The sequence below is a fragment of the Anolis sagrei genome, chromosome 2, assembly GCF_037176765.1.
Source record: "Anolis sagrei isolate rAnoSag1 chromosome 2, rAnoSag1.mat, whole genome shotgun sequence".
Taxonomy (NCBI): domain Eukaryota; kingdom Metazoa; phylum Chordata; class Lepidosauria; order Squamata; family Dactyloidae; genus Anolis; species Anolis sagrei.
The window spans coordinates 27435070-27454353 of NC_090022.1; the positions used below are offsets into that span (position 1 = coordinate 27435070).

The 19284-nt window shown below is 39.2% G+C and overlaps 1 protein-coding gene across 1 annotated transcript in view; it reads right to left on the reverse strand.

Annotated features, from left to right (window-relative positions):
• Positions 1–18756, reverse strand: part of IHO1 (interactor of HORMAD1 1) — a 36334-nt gene extending 17578 nt beyond the window's left edge. The window contains exons 1-5 of the mRNA XM_067464776.1: positions 18695–18756; positions 12805–12979; positions 10843–11000; positions 394–442; positions 88–163 (exon numbers count right to left, since the gene is read on the reverse strand). Of these exons, the coding sequence (XP_067320877.1) occupies positions 88–163; positions 394–442; positions 10843–11000; positions 12805–12979; positions 18695–18750 (514 nt within the window). The 5' untranslated portion in view covers positions 18751–18756. The remainder of the gene's footprint in view (positions 1–87; positions 164–393; positions 443–10842; positions 11001–12804; positions 12980–18694) is intronic.
• Between the last annotated feature and the right edge of the window lie 528 nt (positions 18757–19284).

Genomic DNA, 19284 nt, shown 5'->3' on the forward strand with positions numbered 1-19284 from the left:
ACACCCGAGGTACCAAGATGTGAATTGGCCAGAGTAATCGATCTGACCCTGCCCCCTGCTGGTAACAGAAAATGCTCAAGCACTTACTTGACTTGGAATGATTTTCCAAGGCACTTAAAACAGATTTCAGGGTATCTTCAAACTTAGCAAAGGAGCATTCCAACTGCAAAATAAACAAATATATGTTTTGCTCACAAAATGACATTTATTCATTTCCATTGCATTCTCTGTTTTCAAGATATTGAGTGTTTTCAGAAAGCATTCAAACAGAAGGTTCAATTATATTTTTTCGTATTGCATGACAAAAGCCACATGGTCCATTAAACAGAAGTAGAGGAACAGTTCTGCAAAATCCCCTCTGACATTTCCAATTTATAATTTGGATTTACTTACCCTTTGAAGGCTTTCCTTGGTGTTCAAAATAAAAGTGTTTAAAAGCTCACTGAAAGGAAAATACATATGAAACACAAAATTAGTATGTAAATTAGACAGATGCAAAATGGAGAGAACAACCAGGATAATCTCAAGAGGCAGCATGCATTACATTGCAAAAATTGCAGTTTTGAAATGCCTTAATTCCTCATTAAAGTATTTCTCTCCAGGGAACTTTCACCCCTATAGTCAAATAATTCCATTAGTAAGATTCCCTCAGTAACCCTGAATTTCTTAAAATGTTGACAGATGGCTAAAGCTAAGCTAGAGATGCTAAGCAAGTGTGGGAATTATTGTTTCAACAAGTCAGTTTAATTTGCTTGGATCTAGTAACAGCAAAAGCCCATGGTAGCTTAGTATGAGAGAAAACATTTGAAATGGTACTTGTAAATGAGAACCAATGAAGTAATAATGAATGGAGCATGAAGGAATAAGAGGTGGGGAATATATTTGCAAAATATTCCAAAGTAGGGTGATCATGACGTAGGGATGCATTGAACATGGACATGAGGATGGCTGCTTGGTGACTCAAAGTCATTGACTTGACCAGTCTAAAGTCCAGATGAACACATGGTAGGTATAAGTCTAGACAAAAATTCTAAAAAGCTGTTTCTTTTTTAGTTATGATTGTTAAACATATATGTATAGAATCCATTTGCATGACTACACATATATCTAGCCATTTATCAATGCTGTCACTAATGTCAATGCTGTCACTAATGTCATTAAGCCATCCAGGATTAATGTTTCATTTTAATTCATACGAGGGGTCTTCAGAAACGTTTCCGCACTTTTAAAAACTTTATTTACCATATTCAAAATTTTCTACACAGTCCCCTTCCATTATGATGCATTTTTCGCAGTGTCACACCAGCTTCCTAATGCTATTAGCAAAAACAATGTTTTTGCTTGAGTGTGAAGCCATTGATGCACTGCTGCTTTTGTACTACCTGCTTGATGCGTGCACTTATGCTCTTCTGCCAGTTGCTAAGGCACCCACCTGGCATGCACTTTACTGAACTTAATTAAGGATGTCATTAATCGGTGCATAGACAAGACTCACATTCAGATTTCCTGTAACCTCTTCAACTGTTACTCTTCTGTTTTTGCGAATCAGCTCCAGGGTTCTTTCTTCATTCCTTGTGCTCATAGCTCTAGCTGGCTGTCCAGAACATTCTGCATCCGTCAGACTAATACAGCCATTTTCAAACATTTCAATTCACTCATAGACAACTCTGTGAGGAAGGACTTTATCCCCATACTGAATGCACATGCAGAGATGAATTTATGCTCCCACACTCCTTCTACCCATAGAATCAAAGAATTGGAAGAGACCACATGGGCCATGTCCAACCCCCTGCCATAAAGGAAAGGCACAATCAATGTATCAATTTTTGTGAGGTCATCCATCCTCACAAAAAGTGTATGACAGAATGCTGTTCCTCTTTGATGCAATTTATAGGGTTTGCAGCCATCTTCTCCACAACGTGACATCTCTTATACAAGACTACAAGGTTAGATGGCTTGCCAAACAGACTAGTCATATGACACTCTCAGGCATGACCAATAACTACTATTCCCACCCTCACTTTTTTCAATATAAAATATAAATAGTGTGGAAACGTTTTGAAGACTCCTCACATAATAGCACAATTTGCAAAGGCTATTTGTACATGTACAGAATGAGAATCAGCTACTGTATGATCATAGGGAGTCCATGCAAATTCTAAACATATGGGAAAATCCTGACATTACATTCACACAAGTGAATGAGTTCTCTACCAGACTAAAGAACATCTAGCACCTAAGGAAGATAGGAGGAGGAAGCAGTAGCTATTGTGCAGTCAAGTCAAGGGTAAAAGAAGCAACTTCTCTCTTGAGTGTTGTGGCAAAACCAGCTAGTTACTAGAGGCAAGAATGGTCTGCAGAAAAATATTCTGAAGAATAATGTGTTCTAAACTATCTGGGATGCACCTGAAAGATAGTGTACACCTCTGGAAATCATACCTGTTTTCCAAGATTAGAGGGCTGAAAGGCATACGGTATCTATGGCTCAAATGGTTACCAAGGACTTAAATTTGCATTATCCTACCTGAAAAGCTGCATCAAGCAAATTGTAGCCATTTCATACTTTGCAAGTGACATTTTAGGGATAAGAGCTTTATATCTCATCTGTATGTAACCCTGTTGGTGGCAGGGATTCTGCAATGCTCTTCACTGCCTTTTTAAAAAAGGATTTGCTTCAAAAACAAAATCTCTCCTGAACAGGAGATGGTTTAGAAGCTTGGACTTGGAACTGTAAGGATTAAAAACCTTTAAAACAAATTAAAATGCGCATGAAATGACATCAGCGGTGAAATGCAGGGGATGGAGTTAAGTCGCTTGTTATTAATAAATGTCACAAAGGAAAAATACTTGACCCTTTTTGCAGCATGATTAGGTCAGTCTAAGAAATAGCTAAAATAAAGGAACTGATGATGATTGATACCTAAAATGTCACTTGCAACGTATGAAGTAGCTATAATTGGGCACAAAATGTGACAGATGAGAAAGTTCTGTTTAATGTTTTCAAAAACAGAAATAAATTTGATATAATCATATCTGTATATTGACCTGTTATTTTAAAAAGGGTGCAATTATAACTGCAGTCTAAATGGGAAAGGGCAGTTGTATACCAGTAAATGTAATTCTTTCAGTAGACATCTATAAACTCATCCAAATGGGGCTGTCTGCACCTGCCCTCCAGGATTCATTTCCTTGTATTTCTTACCTAAATCCTCAGCTCCATCAATGCTGCAAAATCAGTACTCAACAGGACTTGATGAAGGACAGGTGGGTGGGGTTGTGTGAAATAATAATAATAATAATAATAATAATAATAATAATATGTTGTGGTCTGGCAAGCATCAAAGGATTTTTCTGAATGTTCAGAATATGAGTCGGTTGGGGATGAAGGGTTGCAAAGTGAAGAGTCTGTGAATGATTGGAGGAAATTTTGGGCAGATGAGGCTGGTGTTATGGATTCTTCAGCTCATTCCCAAGCAACAGGTGAAAATGAAAGTACTATTTCCTTTGAGAAAGGCCTTGGGAAGATGAGGAGTTTTCAAGGGAGAATAGATTAGACCTGAGAAAGCAGGGTGTGAAAAGCTGGCAAACTAGATTTTTTTTCAGAGGCTATAAGGCCTGGAGATCCAGATGCATGAGGCATGATGTCATGGGTGACTTGGAGGGTTTAAATTAAGTGGCTTGCTTGCAAGCCTTTCAGAGGAGATAATGTTGCTAAAGGAGATTGGTCTCCTGTTTATGATCCCGAGTTCTTGGATCATGTATTGTCAAGATTCCTGTTTCAAGTTCCCGTTTATGCCTGTATTTCTTTGTAGACTTCACCTTGGAAAAGTTCTCATGTTCATTTATTTATTTATTTCTACCCCACCCTTCTCTCCCCTCAAAGGGAGACTCAGGGCAGCCTCATGGATATATCTTTGGATTAATTCTGTGGTTTTGGATTCCTTGTGCTCCCTGTCATTTTTAGATTACTGCTATTGAACTCTGGCTTCTTTTGAGAATTGCATTGTCTACTTAACTGACCTTTTCAATTTGCCCTTTTCCGTGTTTATATACTTTCCTTAATAAATATTCTTTTATTGGATTAGTGAACTCTGGCATTGTGTTGGGTGAAATGGTGTTCCAGTGCTAGAGTACAACATTATACCTCGCTTATCTCCCAAAGGGGAGATAAAGCTGTACATTGACAGCTGCGTTTTCACAGAAGTAGTTACTGGTATGCAACCTTTTTTTAATTGTCTTTGTGATCCACACAAATGAAATACTAACATACTACTAACCATAGGTAGTAGGAGTGCCATGCCACAGATGAATAAAACATTGTCTCCTAATCATTACTTCAGATCTGCAAACAACATTGCCCTTCTCTAAGGCAGCATCAGTCTTGGACTGAGCATCCAGTCTGCAATAAGAAAAATCAGAGGCTGGGACCACAGAGCCATTCTGCACACTCAGGAAAGTGGAGAATGCAGCTGCTGCCCTAGTAAGGTGCCCACAAAACCAGACTGGAGGGTCCTTCCTGGTCAGTTCATAAGCCAGGTAGATCATGGATAGCACTCATTATGAAAGACCATACGCTGAAACCAGCAGTTTTGGAGAAGAATACCAAAGAAAAGTTTCTGGCTCCTACGATAATCAGAAGTCCTATTGATATAGAAAGGCAAGGTCCTTTGAATGTCCAAGTCACATAAAACTGTCTCTAAGTCAGTAGTTTGATTCTGTATGAATGCTGGCAGCACAAATTCTAGTTTGACATGGAATGAAGAGATCACTTTACATTAAAAAGAAATGTCTGGCCCAAGGACAATCTTGTTCCAATGAAAACTTAAGCAGGGCTGCTCAACTCAGACAATACAGAGCTTTGGCAAAGGTACTAGCCACTAAGAAATATGTCTGTTGCCAAGTAAATAAAGATTCCCATGAAGTTATCAGTTCAAAGTGTTTCTAAGACAGTTGGGACAACACTAGTTCTAGATTTCACTCAGGAGTCAGTCCCAAATACAGGGAAAATAAATTCTGGTAAACTTTGAAGAATGTGTTCACCAGAGGATCTTGGAAACACAATCATATTCTGTTCAGCTGGAATTGAGATGAGATGTCAGCTAGGTACTGTAATGCTTGAGTGATTAGGGGGAAAGGTCCACATTGAAAAGGTAGAGGAGGGATTTGAGGACATGACAAATCTGGGCTCAGGATGAAGAAAGCCCTCTATTCAAGGACAAAGTATGGGACCTTTAAGTAAAGGTATTTGCACAGCACTGATAATTCCCTGAATCAGCTCAAAGATGCTAAAGGAACACCCTCCACCCTGTCAACTTGAGAGTGTCAAGATCTGGATATTTCACCTGTATCCCATATGGATGGTGAGTTGGTCTAGCCAGAGTGGAAACTGAAGATAGGAGCTCCGAGACAGTTGGTGAAGCGGAGCAAATCAGGGTTGTTTTGACACCATGGTATTATGAGGATGCTTTGGTATTGCCAGCTGAGATCTTTACTATCACCCTAGTAGTGAGTGAACAGGGAGGGAAGACATATACCATGGGACCTTGGTGAAACTGGAAGGAATCCTGGAGTAAACGTTTGTTGAACAGAACACCTGTAGGATGCCCCAAGTTTGAAATACTGTGAAGTATGGCAGAATGGAGCATCCACTTGTGGAATGAGTCCAAGCATCTGTTCAGGGCATCCACCAAAATGTTTTCATCTCTCAGGTGGTGGATTGTGGAGATGCAGGTCCTTCTGAGGAAATGCCAGTACAAATGCATAGTGTGAGGTGAAGAAGGGTCTTGGTTTTTCCTTACTTGTTTAGATAATACATTACCGTTATGTTGTCTGTAATGACTTGAATTACTTTCCCTCAGGGAAAGTTTTTAAAGTACAGAATGCTTTCTTCACCACCAATATCTCTAGTTGTCTATATAGCAAATACTATTACACCATTTTGTCTGGTCCAGGCAGCGATGACAGCCATATATTTCATGAAAACACAAGGGTCTATGTACAACTGGAAGGAAGAGGTACAGAACTGTTAAGCTGTTTTTCCCATAGTAAATGAAAGAAAACATATATGTGCTAATGAAATCCCTATGTAAAAGTATGTGTCCTTCAGGTCAAGTGTCACAAACCAATCTCCTCTGTGCAACTATGGAAGTTAGGGAAGTTAGGATGTAGCCATTGATATTTTGGGGGTAAAAAGAGGACAATGACCCCATTTCTTCTGAATTATGATAAAGCATCAGGAGAAGAACCCTCAAAACAATAGTGGTTCTGGAATTGTTTTGATGGTTCCTTTTTTGAGCAGAGAACATCAACATATTTCTTTTTGCAGATTCAGACAATCCTCAAGACATCGGTTTAAATAGTAGAGAAAAAATGCTGAAGAATCAAAACTTTATTTGAAGATTTCAGAAGGCAAACACTGATATAAACAGGAGTTAGGCTTAAGTAGAAAGGTGTTGTAGGAAAGAGGCATGTGCCTGGAGGCCTGCCCAAGTATGCTAATACATGGATAGCATGCTGCCTTCAGATGTGGAAAAATATGTTGCCCTTCTGTCAGTTTTGAAGAAAAAGATCAATCTAGCTAGCCAAGTTGGTTTTTACAAGGAACAGGGGAGAAAGGATCTTGTTCTTTGCCTCAGTGAGCAAAATATTTGGGGTTAGCCGTAGGCTCTTTCATTATCCATTGATCCAGAAAAGCAAACAAAACATACAGAAAGGATAGAGCTCTAAGACATTTGGACGCCATATGTAAGGAAGACGTTTTGGGTAGGATGATTATAACAAAAAGAAACCAGGGATGTTTTTTCTAAATCTTTGTCAATTTGTCCAGTGCCAGCTTCTCTTTTAATTTACCTATGGAAAGCATGTTTCCTTGTAAGAGGCTTATTAGATGCATTTGAATATATTTCAGGGGAGATGGGTTGATCATATTTGCATTATGTTTTAAATTGAAATAGGATTTGTTTTCAAGAACGCACATTCTCTTTCTCTTCTTTTTCAGGTTTTTCTCCCCTTGAACAGACTATGTATAGAGTTGGAATTATTCATCAGTCGATAGGCAGAAAAAAATCATTGAAATCCTGCACAGTTTGGGCTGCCGAGGCTGCTGACCTCCTCAGCAAATGACTTCTTTGATTTTTTAAAAGGGTTGTCCTAATCCTCTCCTGCTAACAAAGAGTTTCTAAGAAAATGCCTCAGGGAGGCTGCCTTGTCAGTAGAACACACAGCTTTAAACTGCTTATTTATAAAATGTGATTAACAACAAAGGTGCACATTTTGAAAAACAGACGTCTTTTCACTGCATATGACTTATATTGATGGTGATGTCCTACTTCTACTCAATATGTAAATACTGGTAAAATCACAGTGCCTTTGATAAATTTTAATACATTTCTCTGAATGGCAAGCACAGATTCCCTTGAGAATGAGAAGGTGGAAAGTTAATGCATCTGAGATTTATGCAGCCATGATTGTTTCTTAGGATGGGCCCTACCAGTTTCCAGAAAAGAGCAACCACCTCAGAACCCTCGGTAGCCCCACAGACATTGCTCTAATTCCTCTCTTCAGAAATACGGAGCTATGTGCGAAACACTGCTCACTCTGCATCCTCCTAAGTGTCCTGCATCATGCAGCTGTGGTATACATTCTTATCTGATCCTCACTGTTGAAATAACATTCAACTGCCATCCTAATCAGCTCCTTTACATGAAATGGAGGCAATATCATGTCCTTTGTCCCAGGTAGCAAAATGCCATGTGACACCTCTGTTCCTACTCATACATATTTAAGCAAGGGGTCCACTATATAATCCATTACCCATTCATTTCCCCCTCCTTTTCCCAGTGAATGAGAATTATCAGTTAAAGTAATGAACACTGCCATTTTGGTGCTGTCTGACAAGCCATTAAAGGTAAAGGTAAGTCATGTCTAGTCGTGTCTGACTCTGGGGGTTGGTTCTCATTTCCATTTCTAAGACGAAGAGCTAGCGTTGTCTGCAGACACTTCCAAGGTCATGTGGCCAGCATAACCTAATGGAGTGCCATTATCTTCCCGCCAGAATGGTACCTATTGATCTACTCACATTTGCATGTTTTCAAACTGCTAGGTTGGCAGAAGCAGGGGCTAACAGCGGGAGCTCATGCTGCTCCCCAGATTTGAACCTGCGATCTTTCAGTCAGTTCAGCAGCTCAGCGCTTTAACCCACTGTACCACTGGGGACTCCATTACCACTTTGAAATTGATTACCAGCATCCTCTTTATTCTGTTAGGGCATTCCCCACAGGAGATTTTAGAGAGGGGGCGCATAAATATCTAACAATCAAAATATCAGTCAAAGATCCCATGACAATCATGCTGACACTATGAGGCCTGGTACACCATGCAGCAAATGTTGGCCAAATTTTGTTGGTGCACTATTGAGTAACTCTAAAATTACAACAGCAAAACAACAGAGAGGAAACAATCAGGGACAGGTAATCAGCTCTCAACAAAAGACTCCCCCAGGCACTAAAAAGCCACACCAAAAAAACTGCCAGGTCATCAAATGCTAATCAAGGTGGGCAGTTGAAACATTCACACCTAGCTCCAACAGACAAGAGTTCTTTGTCCCACCCTGGATATTCCACAGATATATAAACCCAGTTTTCCTAGTTCCAACAGACCTCACTACCTCTGAGGATCCTAGCCATAGATGCAGGCGAAACGTGAGGAGAGAATGCCTCTAGAACATGGTCATATGGCCTGAAAAAATCTACAACAACCCAGTAATTCCGGCCATGAAAGCCTTCGACAATACTGACAGAATTATTGCACCGAGGTGTCATCGGGACAAAAGTAGAGGTGGAACGCTTATCTCTTTCAGAGTCCACCATTCTCAAATCCTGGCACTTATTAACCAATCTATCCAAAGCTTTTCTATATCTCCGTTCTGGTACAGTCTTCCAAAATGATTTACAAACTACTGAAAATGATGATATCCTGGCACAAGATTTACATAATGCAACAAAAGGGGAGAATTGCACAGAGAGCCCCTTGTTAACAGCTCTCAGAGAAGACAAGTTTGAATCTCACAGCAAGTCCAATAAGCCCATATAAAAGCCCATAGGAAGTTTACACCAGTATCAGTGTGGGAGAAAGATACACATTTTGTAAGGAAGCAACAGATACGAGAAAGGAGGAATTACTGTCCCATATCAGCAACAAGCCGACATGGGACAGTAATAGGAGATGCTGGTTAGGTCTGTGAAAAGAAAAAATGCTATGTGAATCAGAAGGTCTAAGCCAGGTATGTCCAAAGTCTGGGCCAGGGGCCAATTGCAGTCCGTGTTCAAATTTCCACCGCCCCCCTCTTTCCCTCCCTCCCTCCCTCCTTCTTCCCTTGCTTCTTTCCTCCCTCCCTCCTTCGACTTCCTCACTCTCTCTTTGTTCCTTCCTTCCTTCCTTCTTGGGTATCAGGGCCCCAGAAAAGGCGGGCTCCTTAGGAGGAAAGAGAGATGATGGCCTCTTTCATTACATCACCCCAATTATGTGTTACCTTCTCCTTGGATGGTTCCAGCCTGTGACATACCATCTCAGTGGCACTTTGTCTCTTTCTCTCTCTTCTCTTTTTCTTTATTTCTTTGCAAAGGAAGGCTCCGCAATTGCCCTGCTTGCCCAAAGCACTTGCTGCTGCCACTGTCACTGCTGCTGCATGGCCAGGAAGGTCTGGCCTGGCTTCCTTCCCTTTCTTCTCCGCCTCACCTTCATCCCGCATTGCTGTCCCCATGTTTTCCAAAAAGGCTGCCCTTTGCTGTGGCTCCTCTCTTGGGATGTAAAGGGAAGAGCCAGGTGGCAACTATAAGCTCCCCTGCCACAATCAAAGCCCTCCCAACAGATGCCCATGCCACCTGTGCTGAAAAACCTCAAGAAGGAGACTCCACTAGACTTTGAGACAACATATGCTACTCTCTGATACAACTTGAAGACACACAACAACAATTCTAATTAACTTGACTCTCTCATCAGCCAAAAGCAGGCCAACACCTCCCATTGAAAAACGGTTCTTTCAAAATTGTTCTTCGTTTTATACATTGTATTGTTCTTTCATGGGGTTTTTTGCACTACAATAAGATATATGCAGTGTGTACATATGATTGCATTCATGCTTTTTTCAAACTATAGTCCAGCTCCCCAACAGTCTGAGGGACTGTGAACTGGCCTTCAGCTTTAAAAGTTTGGACACCCCTGGTCTAAGTTTACATTTAGTCCTGGGAAATATTAAAGCGATTCTCTGGATGGCAAAGTTTACCTTTTAGGATTTCTGCCTCAAAAAATTAGATGCAAACCAGAAGCAATGCTTGGCAACTTAAGTTCAGGTTTCACAGCCTCATAAGAAAATGTCAGTGATTCTGTGGTGTACCATGACAACTGAATCCTCTTCCAAATTATCTAACAGCCCTTCTTCATGGCACTAATCAGTGCATGGTGAAATCAACATCCCCACCACAACATGCCAATTTTTCTGCTTTTCATTAATCTACTACTGCCACCAGGATTACTGAACCCTCCACCAGAGGAATATTTTTTTGTCTTTAAACAATATCAGGTTAACGACAAAAATGAGTTTATCGTTTATGAAACAGGGAATTTGAAGGAATCATCTTTCTCTCACTCAACACACATCATCCTGCTCCCACCAAGATACTCATTATGTAAAATGTGAATCTGTAAATGTGGGGAAGAGAGCTCTCTGCTAGCCAATTTCTTATCAAATTGAAATGTTCTTTTAGCTTCCCGTAGAGCTTATACAATTATACAGTATTGTTGTTTTCAATAGCAGAAAGGAAACTAATTCTACAACTTGCATACTTATCGTGTTTTTCTTTTATCTTTCTCTTATTCTCTTCAAATTGCTCCAAAACACCTTTGAATCTTCCAGAAGGAAAATTAAGTGAGCCTTTATCCTTTCCGTCTCCTCCAAAGAGCTGTGGTTTAGACGTGTATTTTGCAAAGATACTAGACTCATTCTGTTTTTGAGGAAAAGGCATAAAAAAGAGAAAGAAAAAGATGTTTATCACACAATGCTATACCTGTGAATTAACTTCACTTTTGCCTTAACCTTATCACATTGGTTCTTCCAGTGTATTTGGGAACTTGATTTTTTTTTCATGTTAGGTAAAGATAAAGGTTTTCCCCTGACGTTAAGTCCACTCATGTTGTTGGGGTTTGGTGGTCATCTCTATTTCTAAACTGAAGAGCCGGCGTTGTCCGTAGACATCGCCAAGGTCAAGTGACCGGCATGACTGCATGGAGCGCCATTACCTTCCTGCTGGAGCGGTACCTATTGATCTACTCACATTTGTATGTTTTCAAACTGCTAGGTTGGCAGAAGTTGGGGCTAACAGCGGGAGCTCATGCCGCTCCTTGGATTCAAACCTGTGGCCTTTCGGGAAGCAAGTTCAGCAGCTCAGCGGTTTAACCCACTGCGCCACTGGGGGCTCCTTCGATCTTTTTTCATGTTAATGACTTATTTTCTCCACTACTGTACAGTAGCCAGTTTGCGTGCAAATGTTTCATTCTGCTTCATTGCGAGAACGATTGCACAGGTGGTATGATTTACTTGTCCTTCCTTTGGGGATTCCCAAGGAAATCTATGGCAGAAAAACCTCAGATTACCTCCACCTCTTGGGATAGAAAATACAAGACTTCCCAAGAGAACAGCTGTGTTACTTGATCTATTTCTATCCTTTATTATCTTCAAATACTTTTTAGACATTTTCTATTTTTAAAAAAACACAAATGATTTGTGGTTCTAATGCAATAATGGTGCAGTCCTGATATATTTGTATTTACAAATAACTTAACTGCATGATGATGTGTTCCAAAGATCTCACCACTGCTTTCTTGTGCCGCCACAGTGTTACTTTTTAAATAACATTTTACTTCATTGCTAATTTTAAAGGCAATGGTGTAATAGTGCTGTAACATAAGCACGTAGCAATGTTATTATTTCTTAATGAATATAGGTGACATTTTTTCTGACAAGTGTGATAAGCAGTTTGGTGTGCACACTGTTGCATTCAGCATCATGGTGGCAGCACAAAATAAAAGTCATTTCCCCCTTTTCTAACAAGGTGTGTCTTCATACACATCCTGGTTAGAAGTACCTTGAAAAGTATTCTGGAAGCCCATTTTCACCTGTAGAAGAAGTGCATGGGAGATTACACACCTTAAGTCCACAGTGCAAATTTTCCACCAAAATCAATGGGTTCAGAATAGCCCTGGGACTTCCTAAATGTGCTCTCTTGCAATCTATACAATATGCTAACAAGATTTTGCTTGGACCTTACAGCAATTTAGTCTTCTCTAAGATATTAGGGATAGTGGATTGTTGTACTCGCATTAAATAAGATTTCAATCCCTGTTCAACCATGAAGCTTAGGACCCTTCCACACAGTCCTATATCCCAGAATATCAAGGCAGAAAACCCCACATTATCTGAGTGTGGACTCAAATAACCCAGTTCAAAGCAGATATTGTGGTATTTTCTGCCTTTATATTCTGGGATATAGGGCTGGGTGGAAGGGCCTCTACTTTATATCTCTACCATTTTTCAAAGATAATATTATAGCCCCTTCCACACAGCTGAATAAAATATCACATTATCTGCTTTGAACTGGAATATATGGTAGTGTGGACTTGGAAACCCAGTTCAAAGCAGATATTGTGGGATATAGAGCTGTGTAGAAGGGCCATAAATCTACATTAACATTTTACTACTTTCCAAAGACAGCACAATGCCAATAAAGAGACTGTCTACATTAAACTCACATCTTGAGAATTTTGCTGTGAATTTCTGTCTTGCCTTTGCTGGATACAAAATTCAAATGGGAGTGGTCCTGACTGCGAGTTCTCTGGACAGAATTGGGAACCCAAAAGGAACTGAGAATCGCTCATGCTGTTGTAATCACTAGGAGCGCTGGTCCAGCTGGGTGGTTTATTAGGTCTGAAACATGACAACAAAAAGGGGGGTCCTAAGCAAATGCAACTAATAAAATCTTGACAAATATATGAAGTATACATGACATAAAAATTGAGTTTCTTTGTGATTCCCAAAGCCACCTAAACCCTACATAGGCAACCCTAATAAATGTTCACTAGATATTCACATTTTCAGTCAAAGCACCTTCCAATTTTCATCATGCTAAAAACGTAAAACCCATGAAACATAGAATGCAACAGCATTTTTCGCTGGGCATTTCACACTTCAGATGTGGCCAGTAAATGCTTGATTCTTCCGTTCTCTTCCCACCTTACGCATATTTGGAAATGAAATAACATGAACGGAATGAAAAGGAGGAAAATACTGGAGGAGTCCTCAATAGAATATAGTAGAGTTGGAAGCCTGAAGTTACTGATGGGAATAGGAACTGAATGCAACATTTTCAGTCTTATGCCCCTTCTATCTACACTGCCAAATAAAATCCAGATTATCTGTTTTGAACTGGATTATATGGCAGTGTAGACTAATAAAGTCCAGTTCAAAGCAGATGATGTGGATTATCTGTTTTGATAACATGGATTATATGGCAGTGGAGAAGGGGCATTAGGGCTCTTCCACACAGCCATATAACCCAGAATATCAAGGCAGAAAATCCTACAATATCAGTTTTGAACTGGGTTATCTGAATCCACCCTGCTATATATTCCAGTTCAAAGCAGAAAATGTGGAATTTTATTTAGCTGTGTGGAAGGGGCCAAAGGGACTGCCTGTATCAACACATGGAAAGACATTTCTCCTACTTCTTCCTACCAGTTGGTAGCTTGCATAGCATGAATTGCAATGTCAGCCAGCCTTAGCTCCTGTCATGAAGCTGCTCCACTGTCGTTCAATTGCTCAGCCTGCTTCCTCAGCAGCGGAGTGGCCACATGAAGGGAACCAAGGTAAAAACTGCCTGGCTGTGCCTGTGTGCAAGCAATTAATGAAGCATATGCTTTCTGTATAGCTGGGTTTTTTATTCCTGCTGTTGCCATCAAATGCATTTCTTTTTAAAATAATTCACTCCTTTTGATATACTTCTGGCGCAAGTATAGTCAAAATACAAGATTATTCTCCACAGTTTCAGGTATTAATAGGTCAGAACAAATCTTTCGTGGATACAGGAGTCATATTGTGTATTATTTGCACTTTCTGTGGAAAATATACTTACCAAAATATGAAAAATTAACCCAATTATCTATAGAATTATCTCTGATTTAATTTAATTAAACCTATTACATTTTGGTTAGGCCATCTTTGAACCTGCATTCTCTAGTTTCCCCCAGTTGCTTGGTCTCTCTCTCTCTCTCTCTTTCTCTCTCATACGCATTAACCTCTTATTCTCTCATATTTTCAAGATCTTTTCTTCTCATATCAGCAATGCCATCTTCATAGTCCTGCTTCATCCTTCCTCTGTATTCTGTTTTAGTAGCTGTTTATGTAGTTGTGACCTCATTTCCCCTCTGAGTTTACATTACATCCATCTTTTTCAGTGTTGCTCTCTGTTTTCTTCTACTATTTTTTTTGTGTGTGCACACCTGTCTTCTAATTTCTCCATCCATACTACTCTTGTGCCTTCTGTTGCCTTTCACTGCCTGAGATCCTATACCAAACAGACAGAGCACAACGCTCTACCCATGCAGATCCATATCAAAGCAATTATTATGTTATATTTTTCCCCTTCTTTTTCTTGCCCTGGTAGGTGTCAAGCCCCAGGAGGGATTACTACTGATTACCAGTGAGGAAAGGAGGAAGGGTGATTTAGATAATGAAGATATGGCTGGTCTTATCTGGGGAAGAGAGAGGAAATGAGGATGCACAGTCTTCAAGCTCAGACTTCCCTTCATCATATTAATTGCCTTCCCCATGCTTCTCCTCCCCGTTAGTGAACATCAGCAGTCTATCCTAGGCTTATAGCTACCCGGGAGGGGGGGGGGGGATTTTGGATAAGGCACTATGGATTAGTGAATAGCCCTGTGTCCTGTCCTCCAAAAATATATGTGCATGCAGGTGGCACTTACACCTGTATGTATCACTAAAAGAATGCTGACCATCATGTCCACACATTCCCATTTTCTCTCTGACGTTGACAGTGCTATCCAGGGATGGCCAAGACATTTGCTTTATTCTTACAGCTGCTCAAATTGTAAGGAAAGTGTCTCAGTGTGGTACACTGTCCCTGTAGAGCAGAGAGCATCTGCAGAACTCCCATCTAATTTAGAATAACTGCAGGTCATTGTTGTTTGCTACTATCAAACAAGCAGTAGCAGCAGTGGTAAACTCAAGATACACTCACCTTCCTCATGGCAGCAAATCCACTGACTGTTCTTGGCAAAGTGCTGACATTTAGCATCAGATTTTGAATGTCATGAAAGGGCATTAAAGTGTTACCTATTGACTTTGGTATTGTATTTTATTTATTTTTTTGGTTGGGGTAGAGAAGAAATTTTCAGCTTTGTATGCCAAATTAATTTCTGATTTAGACAACAGAGTTTTTTGGACCAATTCCAGTTCTATATTTAAGATGTACATTTCTCCTTTTACTTCTGCATCCCTAATCATCTATCTGCTACACCATGAAACATATTCATTTTGGTTTTTACTACATGTCTGGTCATTTCCTTTTCTGTGTCTTTCATATAATGCTTTTCAAACACTGACATGCATATTGGATGCCAGGAACCCAATTCTAATGAAACAGTACTTTTTTTTCTTTTTACCTCTGCTATTTATAGCATGCCAGCCATATTGGAAGACAAGCACTGACACATCAGGAAAAATGACTAGGAAGCATATGACTGTAGAAATGTAATAAATATGCAAATGTTGCTTTAAATATAATAACATCAAACTAAGACCTCAGCTGTGTTCCAGATGCATGCATTACTTTATGCTGTCCTCAAATTCTATTCGAAAAAGGATTCAATACTACCCAAAGCTATGTACTTTTTCTCTCTCCTACATTAGTAATGGAAACTGATATTCCAAAATAATCACACAATGGTTTGGGGCTAATTTACAACAGATCTATTTGTAAGCTGGTTATTGACATAAGCATGAGACAGTCATGCCCAGACCAGTATGCTACAACTTCACTCTAACAAGTACTTTTGCTTGAAATAGGAACCTGGCAATCCAGGCAGGTGCAGAGGAGCAAATACTTATTTAGGATATATTTGTTCCCTCTCCTACTCTGAATTAGTTTTGGCACAGACACTAGTATCTATTCTAGTATGTTATAGTTTTCCATCTTCTGTTGCCAAGTAGGAGTAACAATCAAAGCACCCCCAATAGATGGTCTTCCAGCCTCTGTTGAAAAACCTCCAAAGGAAACTCCACCATACTCCAATGCAGCGTATTCCACTGTTAAACACCTTTTAATGATGGGCAATACCCTCAGGATGTTTCCTCCACATCAGCTGTTAGGTCGTTAGACTACACATTTTACTCTTGAGTAAAAATTAACAAAAAGAAATTAAATGAAGACAAATTCTACATTTCAGCCAGAAAATTTTATAGACATAGGTTGGAGGTTGCATACTTCAACAAGTAGTGTGATGCAGCAGCAAAAAGGTGAATGCTATCATAGCCTGCATTAACAGATGCATGGTTTTTTAAATTGAAGCAAGTACCGTATTTACTTGAATATAATGTGACATCAAATCTAAAGTGCACCTCTCTTGCCTTCTTAAAAGCTTTTGTGTATTATCCATATACTAGGATAAATTTTGGGGGCAGAATCCATTTATTTATGAACGTAGCATGCTTAACTCAAGAGTCTTCTAGGGAGACATCTGAAGCTTTCTAGATGCTAACACAATCAAGCAGGACATGTTTATTTAAAAGATAAATCATGCCAGAGGAAAATAACTGTATCCATATTAACTCTGTTGTCACTCTCTGCCTTGAAAAATTCTACTACGTTGCTTGCCTGAGGTGAATACTACTACATTTCCCTTAATTTACCCCATTACTAATTTCTTGTCATGTCTTGTCTTAATTCTGTTCCTCACACACCATCACAGCAAAGCATACTGGCAGCGATTCAGCGATGGTAAATCAGCAGACTTAAATGATAGTCTTATTTATATTGTACACTATTGGGGACCAAATTCTTGATGAAGTACAATAGAGGATTAAGTTTACTTTTTGTGAAATGGGTCTAAAATATCTCTGCATTGATTTCTATTCTACTCGTTCTTTCCCTTTCCTCCTTCTAATGAATCCCCGGTCTTTCTCTGGCAATCTACAATAGGAAAAAATGTTTACTTTGTCAAACTCTAGATTTAGGTGCTAACTTTATGTCTAATGAAATACCCAAACTCATAAATGTAGTGAAATAAGCTACACAGTTGAACAGTAAGTAAATTATATTCTGAATGTCATTATTCATTTCAGGACTATCTACATCAATACAAGAAAGACCTTTTCACATAATAAGCTCACTACTGTAAACTGCACAAGGGAAATCATGGCGATAAATAGCTTGCAAACCGTACAATACTGTAATTTGATCTGGCAGACAAGCAATATCTTATGTGCCTTTTAATATCCCCTTTCAAGTAAAATTAAACCATATTATCAGATCTGTGTTCTTGCAATAAGTTAAAAATAGCAAATTACATGTCAACTTAAATTTATGGATTTACATGGGCATTGCCATAAATACTAGTCCTATCAACTCAACAATGCAATCTTTCTCCACCTACTTGTGACTTTAAAAAAATCATATGGCTGTGGGCTTTTGCATCATCATGCACTGTATTCTTTCTCAATTCTTAAATAGGCTAACAAACTCTTTTTAATATAGCTTCACTGGACAGGAGTTACATTTTACTTTACTAGCAAAGACAGTATTCCCCTGGGAGCTAATCCAGATATTATGAAATGTCTTTGATATTCAGAAATAATTGCCATGAGTGGTATAAGGTCAGATAATTATATTTACGCAAGACAAACCAGGAACTTTCCTGAGCAGATATTTGTGTGCTTATTCCCAGCATGCCTCCACATATTCTGTATTAATCATGACAGAAACCTAAATGTAGCATCTAATTACAGAAGTAGTACAGATATACCCTATAAATATCAGATGCTGCAGAAAAGAGTTGGACAACAATGTCATGGCACTCTTGAGAGTTTCTTAAGGAAGGCATGTGTTTGGCTTCCGTAAGAAACAGTGTGCTGGAACTTGGTCTGATCCAGCAAAACTGTTCTTGAATTTCTATGATTCAATGCTATTACATGATCATCTGGATTCAGTAACTGAGTGATTGATTAATTTATTCATTGATCATATCTGAGCTAATTCTGATTGTGTGCATTATCACAAAGACACCATTCAGATGCCGAAGTCAATCTAGTGTGGATGACAAGGAATGTGCTCTAGATAGCCATCCTGAGCCCTCCCCCCGGGGGTGTGTGAGAAGGGTGGGGTAGAAATGTTTTACATAAATAAATAAATAAATAAATAAATAAATAAATATAGACACTCTCCTCTGCATCCACTATTTTCTGCCCATCTCACCCTCCTATTCATCTTCCACATATAATTTCCCTTGTCCAGTTCCTAGATTATGCTAACTATAATTTGCATGACAGAATCAGACAGTACAAGACTGTGTGATGTTGATGCGACACAACAATACGATAACAAAGCTACAGCAATGTCAAACAACTTACCCCATTTTTGTGGGAGTGCTAAATAAATCTTTGATATTCCACAGATTCACATTCATTTCTCAAGCTTGTCTGTTAGGAAAGAGAGACAGACAGGTCAAGTCTGTAGTGTGGCATGTTTTGTTTCTCATATATTTGTATCTAGTTTCAAAAATACATCAATGCTAAAGGCGGCATTTCCCTGCAACAAAAAAAACAAGACAGCTGCCCTCTGGAACAAAAGGTGGTTGCCATAGTTGGAGAAACATTTCAAATATTTATCCTGGTGAAACTTTGAAAACAAAGCATATTTCTGACTCCAATGCAGATACACTCTGTAGAGAAGGAAGACAGCCAGATAGATAGATAGATAGATAGATAGATAGATAGATAGGAGGGAGGGAGAGTAAATAAAACAAAGGAATCAAGGTGGTGTCCAAGTACAATTAACACAGATAGATATTGCTTTTTTAAGTGTTTTTGGATACTACCCTAATGTCCATGGGTTTTTTAATATTTAAAATTAAGATGTTTGTGTATACACACAAACATCCATATACACACATGTGTGTGCATGTATCTATATATCCATATATATAGATACATGCACACAC